Source organism: Callithrix jacchus, chromosome 8 (genome assembly GCF_049354715.1).
Source record: "Callithrix jacchus isolate 240 chromosome 8, calJac240_pri, whole genome shotgun sequence".
Classification (NCBI taxonomy): Eukaryota; Metazoa; Chordata; class Mammalia; order Primates; family Cebidae; genus Callithrix; species Callithrix jacchus.
This window is the reverse complement of record NC_133509.1, coordinates 57,271,850-57,291,339: the sequence shown is the minus strand read 5'-3', so window position 1 is coordinate 57,291,339 and position 19,490 is coordinate 57,271,850. Positions and strand designations below refer to the sequence as shown.

The 19,490-nt window shown below is 45.1% G+C and overlaps 1 protein-coding gene across 8 annotated transcripts; it reads left to right on the top strand.

The window, feature by feature from the left end:
- Nucleotides 1-795: 795 nt before the first annotated feature.
- On the top strand, nt 796-19,379 carry RBM23 (RNA binding motif protein 23). Of its 8 annotated transcripts, XM_002753613.7 has the most exons (14): nt 796-973; nt 7,108-7,183; nt 8,570-8,682; nt 9,584-9,631; nt 12,421-12,591; nt 13,162-13,215; nt 13,368-13,485; nt 13,579-13,731; nt 13,813-13,950; nt 15,473-15,538; nt 17,683-17,878; nt 17,966-18,088; nt 18,184-18,253; nt 18,334-19,379. In XM_002753613.7, the coding sequence occupies exons 2-14, from the start codon at nt 7,118-7,120 to the stop codon at nt 18,335-18,337; spliced, it is 1,320 nt and encodes a 439-aa protein (XP_002753659.3). In that variant the 5' UTR covers nt 796-973; nt 7,108-7,117; the 3' UTR covers nt 18,338-19,379. The 8 variants fall into 8 exon arrangements, 7 of the variants coding, with proteins under 7 accessions (XP_002753659.3, XP_009003988.3, XP_035115993.3 ...); XR_013521099.1 differs by lacking the exon at nt 17,683-17,878; XM_009005740.5 differs by lacking the exon at nt 9,584-9,631.
- The last annotated feature ends 111 nt before the right edge of the window (nt 19,380-19,490 follow it).

Here is a 19,490-nt window from a genome sequence, read left to right as displayed (position 1 = left end):
TTTTGGTAGCTACAGTAGACCACTGAAATGTCTAGGGGCTCCTAGAGGACCTTGGAAAGTGAGGGTGGACATCAGTTCCTTTTTTCCAGTTAGAGGCCTCAGAGTACTGCTACATCCAAGGAATCACCTTAAAAACTCAAATTTACACTTGCAGTGGGAAATGGGGGGTGAAGGGGGCACTGATTTCAACGAAAGTTGTGACCTGTGGAACCAGGCTTTGACGATAGGGCAAAGTGTGGACGAAGACAAGTCTGTGGCAAGACCTGCTTTTCCTAGGTCCCAAGCACCGAGCTCAGGAGAGGTGGTCGGGAGGGTTCTGTAGGTAGCCGGCTCATGACCGGGATGTGGAGTTTAGGATCTCGACGGGAAGCAAACGCCGCTATTCTCTACAAAGTTTAACTGGGAAGGCCGATGTGACTCCGGCAAATGAGAGCAGGGGTAGTAAAGGATGTCAACTGTCCCTCTTCGTTGGCTCCGCCCATCGCATTGGTCTAGTTTACACTAGCGCTGGGAGTTGGGTAGGTGGCTTCTTCACTCCAGATCTCCGTCCCATTTTCCCCCGCCCTCCGCAAGTCATTTAACCAATGAGAGAGTGATGGGCGGCTACCAAAGGATGCTTCCCTTTTCTGAAGTCTCTGAGGTTAGCCAATCAACGGGAATGCAGTGGTTGCTAAGACGCGTTTGAGTTTGCTCCACCCATACTTAGGGCTTTAGCCAATGAGAACCTGTACTTTGGACGGTTGCCGCGAAACCAGTGAGGGTACTGCCAACGCCTGGGTGTTTTGGCGCATGCGCAGATTGGGGAAGGTTCTGGAAGACGGTGGAGCTGCCGCCATTTTGCGGGAAGAGGAGTAGCTCTATCTGCACTGGTGCTTTTCTTGCCTAGACTGTAGGAAGTATCCGAGCTTCACTCCCTGCAACATACTCAAAGGAACGGAGAGAACCGGGACATCCCTGCGGGGACCCGGAACTGGTGAGAAACCCCGAAACCCGGTTCCCCCACCAGACGTCACTAATGCGTGACGTAGCTGCACGGCACCTCCCCCTGACGTCACGGGCAGAAAATGGCGTCATGAACAGATTTAGGCGAACTTTTAAATTAAAAAAATTTTTTTGGTTTGTTTTGACTTGGAAGTGTTAGCTACTTAAAATGTAGCCCATTGGCACAACTTTAGAGGTGGGCACCCTCGTGGCTGTATCCTGTGCCGATAAAAATACGGTTTCTAGGATCCTGTGATTTTTCTTTCCGGGTCCCTGAAGCCGTGACATTTAGGGTTGCCCACACTGGAGAGGGAACATCGACCCTCCTGGCCTGAGACAACACGTATCATCAGTTTTCAGCCACTCTTACCACTTATTCAGAGAGAGAGAGAGAGAGAGAGAAGGGAATTGAGCTTTCTTCCTCAATCTGTAGTCTCGAAGATTCATGATCGCTGTATTGACTTTTATGGGCTTTTCCCTTTTAACTTTTTCAAGCACTCGTTCCTAGGCGTATGATGAGGCCACATATGAAGATTGAGCTCTGGGACACTGGTTCCCGCAGAGATTGTGCCAGTTGGTTGCCTATAGGACCATTTTTTTAAAGCTCCACAACATGGGGAGGGTAGTCCTTCAAGTAATGTTTTTATCTTTCTCATTGTTCCTCTTCTTTATTAAGCTGCCTTTCAGTTTGGAGGTATTTGTGCCCAGCTAAGTGATCAGACCCAGGAGATGGCGCTACCATCACCCCTTGGGGCTCCAGCTTTTGGTGAATTCTTCCCGAACTGGGCTGACAGTGGTTCTCTTTGCCCTCTTTAGCAATGGGGTCTGCCTGTTGGCTTGTGCTATGTCCTGGTCTTGGAACTGACGTGATTGTGGGTTTCTAATGATGTTTTTGGAGCAGGTTGGAAGAAAACACTATATTCTGTATTCTGTGTATGGATGAGATTGAGTAGACCTTAATCCTAAATTGGGACATGAAGACAGTTAGAAAACTACCAGCCTGAAAACGCATAGTGTTTGCCGCCTTATTGCTTTTAGGACATTTAGAAAGACACTAAACCCAGTGAGATTGCACGTTTTAAAATACTGTGTTGCGTTGTATATGTCTGTACTTAGATTCATTTGTTTCTGAGTGAAAATTTCATACAAAGAAGTTCATTTGTAGAGGCTTGTAAACTTAAGTGAAAGTTTTAATATGTGTGTTAAGTTGTCCCTACCCTGCATTGGCACTCAACAATGAGCAGTTCTGGAAATCAAGCATTTCATTTGGAGGGGAAAAGGCAAATTGTAAAAAACAGTTTCTAACAGAAAATTTGTATAGACTTGGCAGTCAAAATGACTGAAAGAAACAGCTGCGTATGAAAAACTTCTTTTTAGAACCGTTTTCCCGTGGCCGGACACGGTGGCTCAAGCCTGTAATCCCATCACTTTGGGAGGCCGAGGCGGGTGAATCACGAGATCAGGAGATCGAGACCATCCTGGTCAACATGGTGAAACCCCGTCTCTACTAAAAACACAAAAACTTAGCTGGGCATGGTGGTGTGTGCCTGTAATCCCAGCTACTCAGGAGGCTGAGGCAGGAGAATTGCCTGAACCCAGGTGGCGGAGGTTGCGGTGAGCCGAGATCGTGCCATTGCATTCCAGCCTGGGTAACAAGAGCGATACTCCGTCTCAAAAAAAAAAAAAAAAAAAAAAAAGAACCATTTTCCCACAGTGAATTAGATAGTATATATTAGTCTGGTTTCTAATACTTGTGTGTATATACTGTACATACCAGAGATACAGAAGACTCACAGTGAGGTTTGGCTAATGGAACTGATTGTTTTGATAAACCTATCAGAAGAACATTAATGTTCAGTGAGTGTATATTTAAAAGTAGATATATTGGTATACTGTGTACTTTTTTTTTCCTTTAAAGTTAATTACCATATGAGAAGTAACCTGATATAATGGATATAATGTTAGATTTGGAGTCAGAAAACCTTTCTGAACAAGAATGAGCTTCCCTGGCCGGATGTGGTGGCTCACGCCTGTAATCCCACCACTTTGGGAGGCTAAGGTGGTTGGATCTCTTGAGTCCAGGAATTTGAGACCAACCTGGGCAACATAGTCAGACTGTGTCTCTACATAACAACTCAAAAATGTGAAAAGTTAGTCGGGCATGGTAGTGCACACCTGTGGTCCCAGCTCCTCGGGAGGCTGAGGTAGGAGACTTGCTTGAGCTAGAGAGGCAGAGGTTGCAGTGAGCTGAGATTTGCAGCACTACCCTCCAGCCTGGGCAACAGAGTGAAACCCTGTTTCAAAATAAAAATAAAAAATTAGTGCCTCAATTTGAACTGTGTGACCTTTTCTCTTTTTCAGATTTTGCTGGATTGCAGTGGCATGATCACAGTTCACTGCAGCCTCAACCTCCTGGGTTCAAGCGATCCTTCCATTTCAGGCTCCCAAGTTGTTGGGACTACAGGCACGCGCCACCATGCCCAGTTAATTTTTGTATTTTTTTAAAATAAGGCCTCACTATGTTGCTGATTTAGACTTCCTGGCCTCAAGCCATTCTTCAGCTTAGCCTCCCAAAGCGGTGGGATTGCAGACATGGGCCACCCGCTCTGTCCAGCACTTGAGCTGTATATGACTGAGCAGTTCAAAAAACCTTAGTTTTAAAAAATTTGTGTATGAATCACATTATCTTTCTGCAGCATTTGTTATCTTTGATTGTGAAATAAATATAAAGTTGTTATAATAAATTGAAGTCTGGCACAGTGGATCATGCCTGTAATTCCTGCACTTTGGGAGGCCGAGGTGGGCGGATCACCTGAGGTCAGATGTTCGAGACCAGTCTGGCCAACATGGTGAAACCCCATCTCTACTAAAAATACAAAAATCAGCTGGTCATTGTGGCAGTCACCTGTAATCTCAGTTACTTGGGAAGCTGAGGCAAGGGAATCACTTGAACCTGGGAGGCAGAGGTTGCAGTAAGCTGAGATTGTGCCAATGCATTCCAGCCTAGGTGACAGATTGAGACTCCCTCTCAAAAAAAGAAACTGAGTTCACTTTTTTTTTGAGATGGAGTTTCACTCTTGTTACCCAGGCTGGAGTGCAATGGCGCAATCTTGGCTCACCGCAACCTCTGCCTCCTGAGTTCAGGCAGTTCTCCTGCCTCAGCCTCCCGAGTAGCTGGGATTACAGGTGTGCGCCACCATGCCCAGCTAATTTTTTGTATTTTTAGTAGAGACGGGGTTTCACCATGTTGACCAGGATGGTCTCGATCTCTTGACCTCGTGATTCACCCGCCTCGGCCTCCCGAAGTGCTGGGATTACAGGCGTGAGCCACTGTGCCCGGCCGAGTTCACTGGTTTTTATGTATACTGCTTTATTTGATTTTGGTTTGATTTCCATTTTAACCCTAAAATTTTGCTCCAAGTAATTTTTCTCTAAGAATCTTATCTCTTTATAACATACTTAGCACAGTACCTAGCAGTTGTAGGTACTGTAAATCATAGGTGTAGTTACTATTATACTTTTCAAATTGTCAAAATAGGATATGGATTCTTAGGGGAACCAGGGCTGCACTGTTGCACAGGGCATTAGCTACTTTAAAGAGGACAAAGCTCTTTTTTTTTTTTTTTTTTTGAGGCAGGGGTCTCACCCTGCCGCCCAGGCTGGAGTACAGTGGTGTGATCTCTGCTCACTGCAACCTCCACCAACCAGGTTCAAGTGATTCTCCTGTCTCAGTCTCCTGAGTAGCTGAGACTATAGGCACCTGCCACCATGCCCAGCTAATTTTTGTATTTTTAGTAGAGACAAGGTTTCACCATATCGGTCAGGCTGGTCTCAAGCTCCTGACCTCAGGTAATCCACCTGGCTCAACCTCCCAAAGTGCTGGGATTACAGGTGTGAGCCACGGTGCCTAGCCAGCAAAGTTCTTAGTTATGAAAAAGTCAGGCTGGGCGCAGTGGCTCAAGCCTGTAATCCCAGCACTTTGGGAGGCCGAGGCGGGTGGATCATGAGGTCAAGAGATCGGACCATCCTGGTCAACAAGGTGAAACCCTGTCTCTACTATAAATACAAAAATTAGCTGAGCATGGTGGTGCGCACCTGTAGTCCCAGCTACTTGGGAGGCTGAGGCAGGAGAATTGCTTGAACCCAGGAGGCGGAGGTTGCGGTAAGCCGAGATCGCGCCATTGCACTCTAGCCTGGGTAACGAGCGAAACCCCGTCTCAAATAAAAAACAGGAAGTAAAACAAGAAATGAGAAAAAGTGTGATTGTGATAGCCTCCTCGTGTAGAAATTCCTCAGGGTTTTTTTTTTGTGTGTGTTTGAGATGGAGTCTTGCTCTTTTGCCAAGGCTGGAATGCAGTGGTGGGATCTTGGCTCACTGCAACCTTCACCTCCCAGGTTCAAGCACTTCTCCTACCTCAGCCTCCTAAGTAGGTGGGATTACAGACACACACCACCATGCTTGGCTAATTTTTTGTATTTTTAGTAGAGACGGGATTTCACCATGCTAGCCAGGCTGGTCTCGAACTCCTGAGTCATCTGCCTGCCTTGGCCTCCAAAGTGGTGGGATTACAGGTATAAGCCACTGCACCCAGCTTGTTTTATTTATTTATTAATTTTTGAGACGGAGTTTTACTCTTGTTACCCAGGCTACAGTGCAATAGCACCATCTCGGCTCACCACAACCTCCGCCTCCTGGGTTCAAGCAATTCTGCCCCAGTCTCCCTAGTAGCTGGGATTACAGGTGTGAGCCACTGTGCCCGGCCTGTTTTTATTTATTTGAGACAGGGTCTTGCTGTGTCACCCAAGCTGGAGTGCAATGGCATGATCTTGGCCTTTGCAGGCCTCCCAAGTAGCTGGGATTACAGGCACTTGCCACCACACCTGGCTAATTTTTTTTTTTTTTTTTTTTTTGAGACAAAATCTTGGTCTGTCACCCTGGAGTGCTAGAGTGCTGGAGTGCAGTGGCATGATCTCGGCTCACTGCCATCTCCTCTTTGGGGGTTCAAGCAGTTCTCTTGTCTCAGTCTCCCAAGTAGCTGAGATTACAGGAATGTGCCACAATGCCTGGCTAATTTTTGTATTTTTAGTAAAGATGAGGTTTCACCATATTAGGTTGGTCTTGAACTCCTGACCTCAGGTGATCCGATCCACCTGCCTCAGCCTCCACAGTGCTAGGATTGCAGGTGTGAACCACAACTCCTGGCCCCAAAGTTTTTCTTATGCCCTTTTAAAATTCTTTTTTTCCCAGCCCTTCCCATTACTCCTATCCCTAAGCAACCATTGATCTGCTTTCTGTGAGTATAGGTTAGTTTGCATTTTTTAGAATTTTATATAAATGGAATTGTTCATTGTATACTTTTTTTGGTGGGGGGGCTAGTTTCTTTCACTCTCTATAATTATTTTGAGATTCATCCATGTTGTATGGGTTGATAATTTCAGACCAATAATTTTTGAATAATTTATCCTAATGGTTTTTCTTTGGTATGTTCTGTTTTTCTATTTGACAAACTAGTGGTGGACAGCCTGGGGAAAGGCAGTTGCTAGATGTGAAAGCTTGGGGGAGGCAAGTTTTACCTTGCCTTTCGGACAGAAAGGTTTCAAAATGTGATTGGTGGAGCCTGTCTTAATCCTTATATTTCTGAGTTACCTAAACTATAGTTGATATTGGATAGAAAATGCTTAGGGATAAAGCCCTAATTATTGGTGATTGGGGTGGGTGGAGAGGAAGACCTTAGAGCAAATCTGCATTTTGGTGTTGCTTTGACTTCTGATTTTTAGTCTTACCTCTTTACCTTTTCATTGGAAATAATGCGCCTATATTTTTTAATTTTTTTTTCTTTGTTATTTTTTTGGCCACCCAAAGTGCTGGGATTACAGGTGTGAGCCACCTTGCCTGGCCTATCCTTGACTATTCCAAGCCACAAAGCAGAAATAGTTCAGATCTGTAGAGCGTAAAAATAAACCTAGAGTAAGTGACATCTGGTAAGGTCCCTTTGCAGTTCAAGAAACAGAACTGAAATCTGTATAACCTGAAGTCTGTTTCTTGGAGGGGAAAGGAAATGTGTGATGCTGGAAAGGGAGGAAAAATATAAAACAGCTTCTTACATATTAATATCCTCTCCTCAGATCTGACAGAATGGCATCTGATGACTTTGATATAGTGATTGAGGCCATGCTGGAAGCTCCCTATAAAAAAGAAGAGGTAATATTTTCCACCTCGCTCCTGGAATTGGGTTAATAAGAAAGAGTAGTTGTGGATCATCACTTTCAACTTTCAACATTTTATGAATCCTCTTTCCCTTCTTGTTTATTATTTAGAATAATCATAAGAGACATAGTACACTTTGCTGGAGACTGTAGTTAAGAGTCATAATTTTAAGAAGGCCTCATTTGGTTCAAAAAAAAAAAGGGGGGCCTCAGAAACCAGGGTTGGGTTGGGCACATTGTGTGTTATTGGTAATCTGTGCTTTGCTCAAAATGACTTGACACCGTAGCAAGTCATTGTATCTCAGACCTAGCACCAATCTCTTTTTTTTTTTTTTTTGATTTGTTGCCAGGCTGTAGTGCAGTGGTGCAGTCCTGGCTCACTGCAACTTCTGCCTCCTGGATTCAAGCGATTCTTGTACCTCAGCCTCCTGAGTAGCTGGGATTACAGGCATGCACCACCACACCCGGCTAATTTTTGTATTTTTAGTAGAGACGGGGTTTTGCCAGGATGGTCTTGATCTCCTAACCTCGTGATCTGCCCGCCTCGGCCTCCCAAAGTGCTGGAATTACAGGCGTGAGCCATCACACCTGGCCCAATTTCTTTTTTAATATTTTTTTTTATAGAAACAGGGTCTTGCTATGTTGCCTAGGCTGGTCTTGAAGTCCTGGGCTCAATCTACTTGCCTTGGCCTCCCAAAGTGCTAGGATTACAGGCATGAACCACTGCACCTGGCCCACCTAACACCAATTTTCTTGCTTGCTTGCTTGCTTGCTTTTCCCTCTCTCTCTCTCCCACTTCCTCCTGTTTCTTTTTCTTTTTCTTTTGGAGACAGAGTTTCACTAGGTTGCCCATGCTGGGGTGCAGTGGTGCAGTCCCAGTTACTGCAACCTTTGTCTCCCAGATTCAAATGATTCTCCTGCCTCAGCCTCCCGAGTAGCTGGGACTTCAGGCGTGTGCCACCATGCCTGGCTAATTTTTGTATTTTTAGTAGAGATGGGGTTTCACCATGTTGGCCAGGCTGGTCTCAAACTTCTGGCCTCTATTGATCCACCAGCCTCAGCCTCTAAAAGTACTGGGATTATAGGCATGAACCACTGCCCTGGCCTAGCACCAATTTGTAACTCTCCTGGGAAATGTCGGTGGAACAGGTGTTAGCTGAAGTTTGACATCAGAATCTGTCATGCTGATGTCTTCCTTTTATGTAGTTTTTTTGTTTCTTCTCTTACTCCCTTTGTTAGGAAATAGAGGTGCTCAAAATCTGGCTAGATAATCAAGAGCTTTGATTTCTTCCTTGTCCACCTTTGTTCCCTTTGTCCAATGGAATCTGTGTGTCTGCCACCTTGTTTGTACCTTGTGACATTTTCCTGGTGAATGCCTCAGGATGAGCAACAAAGGAAAGAAGTCAAAAAGGATTATCCTAGCAATACCACCAGCAGCACCAGCAACAGTGGCAGTGGGACCAATGGAAGCAGCACCATCAAGGAGACAAGCAAGTGAGTGTGGGAGGAAGAAATGAGTTGGCAATTTGGGGAAGGGAAACTGGTGTCCATTGGAGAAATAACCAGAATAGGAAGAAACAACCAGAATAGGGAGTCTTAAGACTGTTGACTTTTAATAATGGCTCCACTGGGTCATGAGAATAATGGTGACTTGATGTAATGATCTAGTCTTCATTTTCCAGTGTAGATTTGTGGATCAGTCCTGGAATCGATATGCTTCATTTGAATAAAACAACAAGAGGGGCCGGGTGTGGTGTCTCATGCCTGTAATCCCAGTACTTTGGGAGGCCAAAGTGGGTGGATTACCTGAGGTCAGGAGTTCGAGACCAGCCTGACTAACATGTTGAAACCCCCCTCTGTCTCAAAAAAAGGCAAGAGGACTCATGATTTGGAAACACCAGGTTTTGCTTGGCTTTGGGGGGAAAATGGCCTCTTCGGATGCCTGGCAGCTTTCAGGGCTGTAAGTTGGTATTGGGTAATTGCTGTGAACCTGCTGGATCATCTGAGCTTTGGTCTTTTCATTTATTTCTATTTCATTCTGGCCTTGCTGTAATTCTTACTCTTTGACAGTGATAATGAAACCTCTTTAAGAACTTACATTCCTGACTGGGTGGGGTGCTCATGCTTATAATCCCACCACTTTGGGAGGCTGAGGCAGGTGGATCACTTGAGGCCCGGAGTTCAAGATGAGTGGCCACTTGTCTCTACTAAAAATACAAAAAATTAGCTGGGCATAATAGTACATGCCTGTAATCCCAGCTACTTGGGAGGCCAAGGCACGAGGATCACTTGAACCTGGGAGGCAGAGGTTGCCGTGAGCCGAGATTGCACCACTGCATGACAGAGTGAGACTCTGTCTCACAATTAAAAAATACATATATACTCTCTTTCACAGGAAGAAGAGGAGTCGGAGCCATAGTAGAAGCAGGGATAGAAAGCGCAGGTCAGTAATTCTGGGCTAGGCACTGTGGCTCACATCTTTAATCCTAACACTTTGGAAGCCAAGGTGGGAGAATCACTTGAGGCCAAGAGTTCAAAACCAGTCTGGGCAACGTAGCAAGCTACTGTCTCTACAAAAAATAAAAACAATTAGCCAGGTGTGGTGGTGCATATTTGTACTCCCAGCTACTTGGGAAGCTGAGGCTGGAGGATTGCTTGAGCCCAGGAGTTTGAGGTTGCAGTGAGCTGAGATTGTAGCACTAAATTCCAGCCTGGGCAACAGATTGAGAACCTGTCTCAAAAAAAAAAAAAAAAAAAATTAAAACATTTAGCCGAAAACACAAAACACATTGTACAGCTGTACAAATTTTCTTTATGACCTTAATTCTATAAGCTTTTTTCTATTTAAAAAATTTTTTTAGTCTTTTACTTTTTAAACATTATTGTTGAAAACTAAGACACAAAGACACATGGGACTAGGCCTACAGAGGGTCTTTCACCTCCACATCTTGTCCCATCGAAAGGTCTTCAAGGGCATTAATATGCATGGAGTTGTACTCTGCCGTAACAATGCTTTATTTTAGAGCACCTCCTGAAGGACCTGCCTAAGTCTGTTTTATAGTTAACTTTTTCTTTTGGTAAGTGGAAGTAATACATTCTAGAATGTTGATAACAAGTATAGTAAATACATTAATCAATAACATCATTATTGTAAAGTATATACTATACATGATTGTTTTATTTTTAATTGATGCATAATAGATGTATGTAGTTCCTAGTATGTGTAAAATTTAATACATACAATTTGTAAAGATCAAATCAGTGTACTTGGGATATCCTTCATCTTAAATATTTTTTTGTTTGTTTTTCTGGGTTTTTTTTGATATAGAATTTTCACTCTTGTTGCCCAGACTAGAGTGCAATGGTGTGATCTCAGTCTTGGCTCACCGCAACCTCTTGCCTCCTGGGTTCAGTCGATTCTCCTGCCTCAGCCTCCCAAGTAGCTGGGATTACGGTCATGCACCGCCATACCCAGCTAATTTTGTATTTTTAATAGAGGCGTGGTTTCTCCACGTTGGTCAGGCTGGTCTCAAACTCCCGACCTCAGGTGATCCACCTGCCTCGGCTTCCCAAAGTTCTGGAATTACACTCGTGAACCTCCACGACTGGACCAACATTTGTCTTTTCATTATACTAGGAAACATTCAAATTATATTCTACTAGCGATTTTGAAATATATAATAGATTATTTTACACTGTAGTCACCCTACTGATCTGTCAAACACTGGGTCTTATTTTTTCTTTTCTTTCTTTTTTTTTTTTTTTTTTTTTCCTGAGACAGAGTCTTGCTCTGTCACCCAGGCTGGAGTACAGTGGTGCAATCTCGGCTCATTGCAACTTCTACCTCCTGGGTTCAAACAATTCTCCTGCCTCAGCCTCCCAAGTAGCTAGGACTACAGGTGAGCACCATCACGCTCAGCTAATTTTCTTTTTTTTGTTTGTTTTTGTTTGAGATGGAGTTTTGCTCTTGTTGCCCAGACTGGGGTGCAATGGCACAATCTTGGCTCACTACAACCTCTGCCTCCTGGGTCCAAGCGATTCTTCTGCCTCAGCCTCCCAAGTAGCTAGGATTACAGGCATGCACTGCCACACCCAGCTAATTTTGTATTTTTAGTAGTTTCCATGTTGGTCATGCCGGTCTTGAACTCCTGACCTCAGGTGATCTGCCCGCCTCAGTGCTGGGATTACAGGTGTGAGCCACCATGCCCAGCCCTGGGTCTTTTTTTTTCTTTTTTGAGGCAGAGTTTTGCTCTGTTACCCAGGCTGGAGTATAATGGCACAATCTTGGCTCACTGCAGCCTCCACCTCCTGGGTTCAAACGATGAACCCAGGAGGTGGAGGTTCTGCCTGAGCCTCCCGAGTAGCTGAGACTACAGGCATGTGCTACCACGCCCGGCTAGTTTTTGTATTTTTAGTAGAGACAGAGTTTCACCATATTGGCCAGGCTGGTCTCAAACTCCTGACCTCATGATCTGCCCACCTTGGCCTCCCGAAGTGTTGGGATTACAGGTATGAGCCACTGTGCCCAGCCCTTTTTTCTATCAAATCATATATTTATACCCATTAATCTACTTCTGTTTTTTCCACCCCCCCATTTCCCTATCCTTCCTGATATTCAGTAAACACTAGTCTGCTTTCTGTCTTCATGAGATCCACTTTGTACATAATCAGATGTGCTATACTTTTATACAGCTGGGAGTGCAATAGGTAATAGTTTTGTTTACACCAGCATTACCACAAACACATAAGTAATACATATGCTTTACGACATTACAGCATCTGTAATATCACTAAGTTGTAGGAGCTTTTTTAGCACTATTATGATCTTTTTTTTTTTTTTTTTGAGACAGAGTTTCACTCTTGTTACCCAGCTGGAGTGCAATGGCGTGATCTCAGCTCACCGCAACCTCCGCCTCCTGGGTTCAGGCAATTTTCCTGCCTCAGCCTCCTGAGTAGCTGGGATTACAGGCATGCGCCACTGTGCCCAGCTAATTTTTTGTATTTTTAGTAGAGACGGGGTTTCACCATGTTGACCAGGATGGTCTGGATCTCTTGACCTCGTGATCCACCCGCCTCGGCCTCCCAAAGTGCTGGGATTATAGGCGTGAGCCACTGCACCCGGCCACTATTATGATCTTATGAGATCATAGTACGTATGCACATAATATGTATATGCACTTGGTTGTTGCCTAAACATGATATGGGCATGACTGGAGTTGTTGCCATCTGTAGTCGTAGTCGAGACCGGGATCAGCATAGACGGAGAAACAGTCAGAGTCGAAGTCGAGATCGGCAGCATCATCACCGTAGCCGTAGCTGGGATCATCGACATAGTGAGCCACGAAGTCGGGACCATCGTCGTGAGGATTGTGTGCACTACAGGAGTCCTCCACTTGCCACAGGGTATGACTTTTTGCAAATAAGATTCACCTTTGTATAGTAATCTGGATAAAACAACAAATATACTCTGAACACTGAGGGAGCTTATTATAACACATTGTGATTGACGGGATCATAATTGACATAATTGACAGCTTATTATAACACACTGTGATTGACTCAGGCACAGAAAGGGTTGGTATTAAAAATTTACTGTTGGGTGCAGTGGCTCATGCCTATAATCCCAGCACTTTGGAAGGCTGAGGCCAGAAGATCACTTGGGCCCAGGAGTTCGAGACCAGCCAGGACAACATAGTGAAACCTTGCCTCTACAAAAAAATGCAAAAATTAGCTAGATGTGGTTGTGTGTGCCTATAATCCCAGCTCCGTAAGGAGGGTGAGGTGAGAGGATTGCAGAGGCAGAGGTTGCAATGACCTGAGATGGCACCACTACACTCCAGCCTGGGTGACAGTGGAAACCCTGTCTCAAAAAAAAAAAAAAAAAAAGTACTAGGATCTGGTTTTCTCACCATGAAAGACCCAGCAATGGACCAGTGAGAATAAGGTCACCTCTTGTTTTTCTCTATTCTTTAGCCATAGGTATGGACATAGTAAGAGTCCTCATTTCAGAGAGAAGAGCCCAGTCAGGTGAGTTGATAATGAATACTTTTTTAGGGATTGTGAATTATGAATAAAAGGTTATTTGAGCCAAGTTACAGGAATGTGTAGTACTTAAGGGTTAGCTAGAGAACAGTGACCAGGTACTGGGAGGGCTGGTCTCAACACATTTCAATCTTTAGGGAGCCAATTGATAATCTGAGTCCTGAGGAGCGTGATGCCCGCACAGTTTTCTGTATGCAGTTAGCTGCCCGCATTAGGCCTCGAGACCTGGAGGACTTTTTCTCTGCTGTAGGCAAGGTAACCCTCCCACCTTAGTTTTCTTCTGAGTAGCTTATTTTTTTTCTAGCTCCCTTTATGCCCAACTCAGGATTTCTTTTGTGTCCTGGATAGGTTCGTGATGTACGTATCATCTCAGATCGGAACTCACGCCGTTCTAAGGGCATCGCTTATGTGGAATTCTGTGAAATCCAGTCTGTGCCACTGGCCATTGGGCTAACTGGGCAACGGTTGCTGGGAGTGCCTATCATTGTACAGGCTTCACAGGTGAGCAGGCTGAGAAACAGCCATAAGATTTTAAGGGGAGAGGGAATGTGGGACATGACCCATCATTTCCTCCTTCCCCAGGCAGAGAAAAACCGACTGGCAGCCATGGCCAACAACCTGCAAAAGGGCACTGGTGGACCAATGCGCCTCTATGTGGGTTCCCTGCACTTCAATATCACTGAAGACATGCTTCGAGGCATCTTTGAGCCCTTTGGCAAAGTGAGTAGAAGTGAGAAAAACCTCTGAAGGGAATTGGAAGAAGTGGGGAGGGTGAGTGTTTAAGTGTGCTTCTCTGTTCTGCCTGGCCAGGATTAACCTGCTATGTACATCATGATGGGCATATGAATCTATACTGTGAAAGTTTGGCCCCATATCTGTTCATGTGCTCGGTAGACAAATAAGTTAGACATAATGGAATCAAATAATAGGCCAGATTAAGAAAGATTAGTAGGTAAGATTAAGATTACTAATTAAGAAATGGAGTACAGTGGCTCATACCTGTAATCTCAGCACTTCGGGAGGCCAAGGCAGGTGGATTGCCTGAACCCAGGAGTTTGAGAGCAGCCTGGGTAACATGGCAAAACCCTGTCCCTACAAGGAATACAAAAAATTAACTGGGCATGGTGGCATGTGCATGTAGTCTCAGTTACTTGGGAGACTGAGGTGGGAGGATCCCCTGAGCCCAGGGAGGTTGAGTCTGCAGTAAACTAAGACCATGTCACTGTACTCCAGCCTGGGTGACAGAGTGAGACCTTGTCTCGGGGGAAAAAACAAAAACAAAAAACATTAGTAGAAATGTTTTGGTAAAAGATGGCCTTTTTTTTTTCCCTGAGGCTCCTATAGCCTTGACCTCCCAGGCTCAAGTGACCCTCCCACCTAGTAAATTTTAGTTCTGGAATCTAGAACTCCTAATTCCAGTAAAGTAGCTAGCACTGTAGGTGTGCACCACCATGCCCGGCTAATTTTTGTATTTTTTGTAGAAACAAAGTTTTGCCATGTTGCCTGCCCACTTCAGCTTTCCAAAGTGCTAGGATTACAGGGATTAGCCACCACGCCCTGCTGTTTGTTTGAAAAGATTTGGGCCAGGTACTGTAGCTCAATCTATAATCACAACATTTTGGGAGGCTGAGGCAGGAGGATCACTTGAGCCTAAGAGTTCGATAGCAGCCTGGGCAATGTAGCAAAATCTTGTCTCTACAAATAAAAAATCAGCTGGGTGTGGTGGCCTATGCCTGTAGTCCCAGTTACTTGGGAGGCTAAGGTGGGAGGATTGCTTGAGCATTAGAGATCAAGGCTGCAGTGAGCCATGATTGTGCCACTGCCCTCCATTTTGGGCAACAGAGTGAGACCCTACTGCAAAAAATAAATAAATAGAGATGTAATTTGTAAAAAAAAAAAAAAAAAGAGAGAGAAAGAGGGAGAGATAATTTGTTGGGTAGAAAGTTAGAAATATTGGCAGATCGTGATGGCTCACACCTGTAATTCCTGAACTTTGGGAAACTGAACCTGGTGGATCATTTGAGACCGGAAGTATGAGACCAGCCTGGCCAACATGCAACATGGTAAAACCCTATCTCTACTAAAAATATAAAAATTAATGATTACACCCTGCACTGCAGCCTGGGCAACAGAGTGAGACTCTGTCTCCAAAAAAAAAAAAAAGAACAATCTGGGTAGGAAAGATTGAATGTGTGTGGGCTAGTCAAAAGTTTACTAATAATTTCTTACTATTCTACTACAGATTGATAATATTGTCCTGATGAAGGATTCAGATACAGGCCGCTCTAAAGGTTATGGTTTCATCACGGTGAGTCTCTAGTCCTTTTAATTTTTTATTTACTTTGGGTTTGTCCGCTTGTCCGATTTTGCAGCTTAGCTTCATCCTCCTACTTTAGGAACTGTCTAAATGACCCATAAACCCTGGTGCCTGAAGCTTGGACTAGCCTTCTACCTCTTGAGATGAGAGCATTGCTTGAGATATTAGCTTTGCTCCTACACTCTGTCAGTGGTCCTGGTATGGGGGTGTCTAGGAGTTCAACCAGCTTCCCTTGTGCTGCACCTTGGCTCTCTGGGTAATAGTAACCAGGCTGCAGCTAAAAGGTTGAGGGCGTGAGGGAGGTTAGGTATGGGCTTTTAAAGACGTGCTTTATAGAATTGTTGTTTCTCATAACGGGGGGAGTAGTAGGAAATTATACTCCCCTCTGGTGCTACCCTATTTGAAGCAATTTCTGCATTGAGAAGGATCAATTATTAACATAGCACTGTGGGGAAAATAGTGAGGCTACCTAATTATGGGCAAGTTTCACCTTTTACTGACATTCCAACAAAACTATTTCCAATTCCTATATCTGGTTCTTCCAGTCCCATGTGACTCCAGGCTGAGAACTGGCTGCCAGCCACAAAGTCTGATAGAAGCTGGTATTTTCTGAGTTTAATCCAGGCAGCATACACCCCCACAGTTACCCACAGGCAGAGGGGCATTAGATTGTATTCTGCCACTGGAATTGCTCACCTCAGAAGTAGCCAGTAGAGGCAAGCCATATATAGTATCTGCCTAGGAACTGTCAGTACCACATGCCAGGCCCTAGGCAGGTAATACTGTTAGCTAGCTAAACAAAGCTAGCTGTGGTGTTGACAGTTCTTTGGTGGCGAGTAACCTTTGTAACCTTTTCTAGCTCTTTGTATGACTGAGATATGGAAAGGCTTCTGTGCAGCATTTTTGTCCTTGTGTTGTTGCCTTTTGGGTCAACAACCTTGACACTTATACAAACAGCAGACTGGGAATCCTTTATACCAGGGTGTTGCTGGGTACTGCTAATAAAAGGGACTAGAGAGTAAAGGTGTTCAGGTCGGCAGATCACTTAATCAGCAACTCTGGTGTGTATATGGGGTATGCATGCTGCCTTGCTGTCAGCACTAGGGTCCGTTCCCTTCTAGGAATTCCAGATTCCTAGTACTTGACTAAGAACTCAAACTTACTAGTACAAAGAACTGAATTAAAAGCCCTTGGCTCTCAGCCTGTCTTCCATTGAATATACCCATTTTTTAAATAACCTGTTAGGCTAGGTTTCCTGCAGTAATAAACTTTTGCAGGCTGGGTGCAGTGGCTCACACCTGTAATCCCAGCACTTTGGGAGGCCAAGGTGGGCGGATCACAAGGTCAGGAGATCAAGACCATCCTGGCCAACATAGTGAAACCCCTTCTCTACTAAAACACACACAAAAAAATTAGCTGGCCGTGGTGGCACGTACCTGTAGTCCCAGTTACTTGGGAGGCTGAGGCAGGGGAATTGCTTGAACCTAGGAGGCAGAGGTTGCAGTGAGCCGAGATTGCGATTGAGCCACTGTACTCTAGCCTGGTGATAGAGCAAGAATCCATCTCAAAAAATAAATAAACTTTTGCATTGTTGGAGGTTTTTTTTTTTTTGAGATGCAGTTTTGCTCTTGTTGCCCAGGCTGGAGTGCAATGGCGTGATCTCAGCTCACCACAACCTCTGCCTCCTGGGTTCAAGTGATTCTCCTGCCTCAGCCTCCCAAGCATCTGGGATCACAGGCATGTACCACCATGCCCAGATAATTTTGTATTTTTAGTAGAGACAGGGGTTTCACCATGTTCCCCAGGCTGGTCTTGAACTCCTGACCTCAGGTGGTCTGCCCACCTTGGCCTCCCAAAGTGCTGGGATTACAGGTGTGAGCCACTGTGCTCGGCCTATTGTTAGATTCTTAATGGAGCTGGAAGATTGAAAAGTGACTGCTATTGAGTCCACCAGAAAAGGTCCTTTTCCGACAACCATTTTGAGGTGATGGGTATATTTTCTGGGAAAGAAAAGTTGTACTGTACCTCAGTGAGTATACAGTTTTCCTGGGATAGTAGGACTAAGGAATGTTACTGGGGCTTTGAGAGCATGTCTTTGGTGAGGAGGTGACTAACATGGCCTGGGTTTCTCATAGTTCTCTGACTCTGAGTGTGCCCGGCGGGCCATGGATCAGTTGAATGGCTTTGAGCTTGCTGGTCGACCTATGAGGGTTGGCCATGTGACTGAGCAACTGGATGGTGGCACAGACATCACTTTCCCTGATGGGGACCAGGAGCTGGATCTGGGATCAGCAGGTGGATGTTTGCAGCTTATGGCCAAACTGGCAGAAGGTAGAATATCTCTGCAAAGTGAAGAATATGGGGTTGAATTTTAGATCAAGGGTTGGGGCCTAATTCCATCTTTTCTTTTCCTTTTAGGCTCTGGAATACAACTGCCAAGTACCACTGCTACTGCTGCTGCTGCTGCCGCCGCCCAAGCTGCTGCCTTGCAACTGAATGGAGCAGTTCCCTTGGGCGCCCTGAACCCAGCAGTTCTGACTGGTAGTCTTGGTCTTGGGAAAGGAAGGGAAGGTTTGGGATCTGGAAAGAAGGAGTACACTGTGCTTGCTTACTCATTCTGCCTCTCTTTGTTCTAGCTCTGAGTCCAGCCCTGAACCTTGCCTCCCAGTGCTTCCAGCTCTCCAGCCTCTTTACCCCCCAGACCATGTGAGTCTCAGGACCTAGCTCATTCTAGTCTTTGATTATTCTCTTTTCTTTGGTTTTGCATTTACCTCTTCTTTCCATAGGTAAATTGGTGGCACAGCAGACTTCCTCCCTGTGCCTCTGGGTCCTGCTACTTCACATCTACTCTTCCATGGCCCCATCTCTCCATTTTGTGGACCAAGCCATCCTGAGGGCATGGACATTATCTCTGAGGGAATTGGGGTCACCCTTAAGACACCAAGAAGAGCTCCTGCCCCACTGGAAATGGACTCTGCTGAGCAAAGCGCCCAGTTGAAGAAAGCAGAATCTACACCTGCATTGAGTACCTTTTTCTCCATGTGTATTGTCTCTGAGATGACCTTCTTGCTCTTTCCTACACCCTAATGATTCCTCAATTCCTCCCCCATTGGGAAGGCCATAGGGCATTAACTGAAGGCACTGACCTGTCTCCTTTTCCTGTACCTTTATCCTTCAGTCTGTCAAGGAAAACCCTTAGGACCTCTGAATCAAGAGGACTGAGTTTGTGGGGTGAGCCTTGAAGGTGCTCTTTTACTACTGCAAGGGCCCTAGAAGATAGCATGGATTCGTGCGTTGAGAAGCCAACCTCAGACCTTAGCTTGATGCAGTTCAAGGCCAGACCTACTGTAGACTTAGCCTCTTGCTAGGAGGCATGGGAGTGATCTATCCTGCCAGGCATTTAGGGGCTTTCAAGAATTTAGTAAGAGGTGGAGTGTACCTTTCCAGTGTCTTCCATCTTCCTTTGAATACTTGTCCTTCCTCGTAGGTCCTCCCTTTGGCCCAGGGTGGGAGGATGGAGGGAGGCTGCTACTCTGTACCACTTCCTGTGTGCCTCTACTGTGGCCTCAACCCTGGCAGTTAAAGCTGCTCCCATTTCCTACCTGGGCATGTGTGAGCCCTTCTCACTGGATTTTATCCTCTTGTGTCTGTGTACATAAATGTGTTTGTGTGTGTGTGTGTGTGTGTGTGTATAAAAACTTTGTACAAAAGGCAAGCCGCCTCCTTGTGGCAGCTGTTGCCCATTTGTGTGTGGTCTCTGTTGTGTGTCTGACAACTTCTTAAGAGCCCAAACCATGATGTTTCTAGGGATTATAAAAGATTAGTAACACCATTGTGTTTTCTTTTTTTTTTTTTTTTTTTGAGACAGAGTTTCGCTCTTGTTACCCAGGTTGGAGTGCAATGGCGCGATTTCGGCTCACCGCAACCTCCGCCTCCTGGGCTC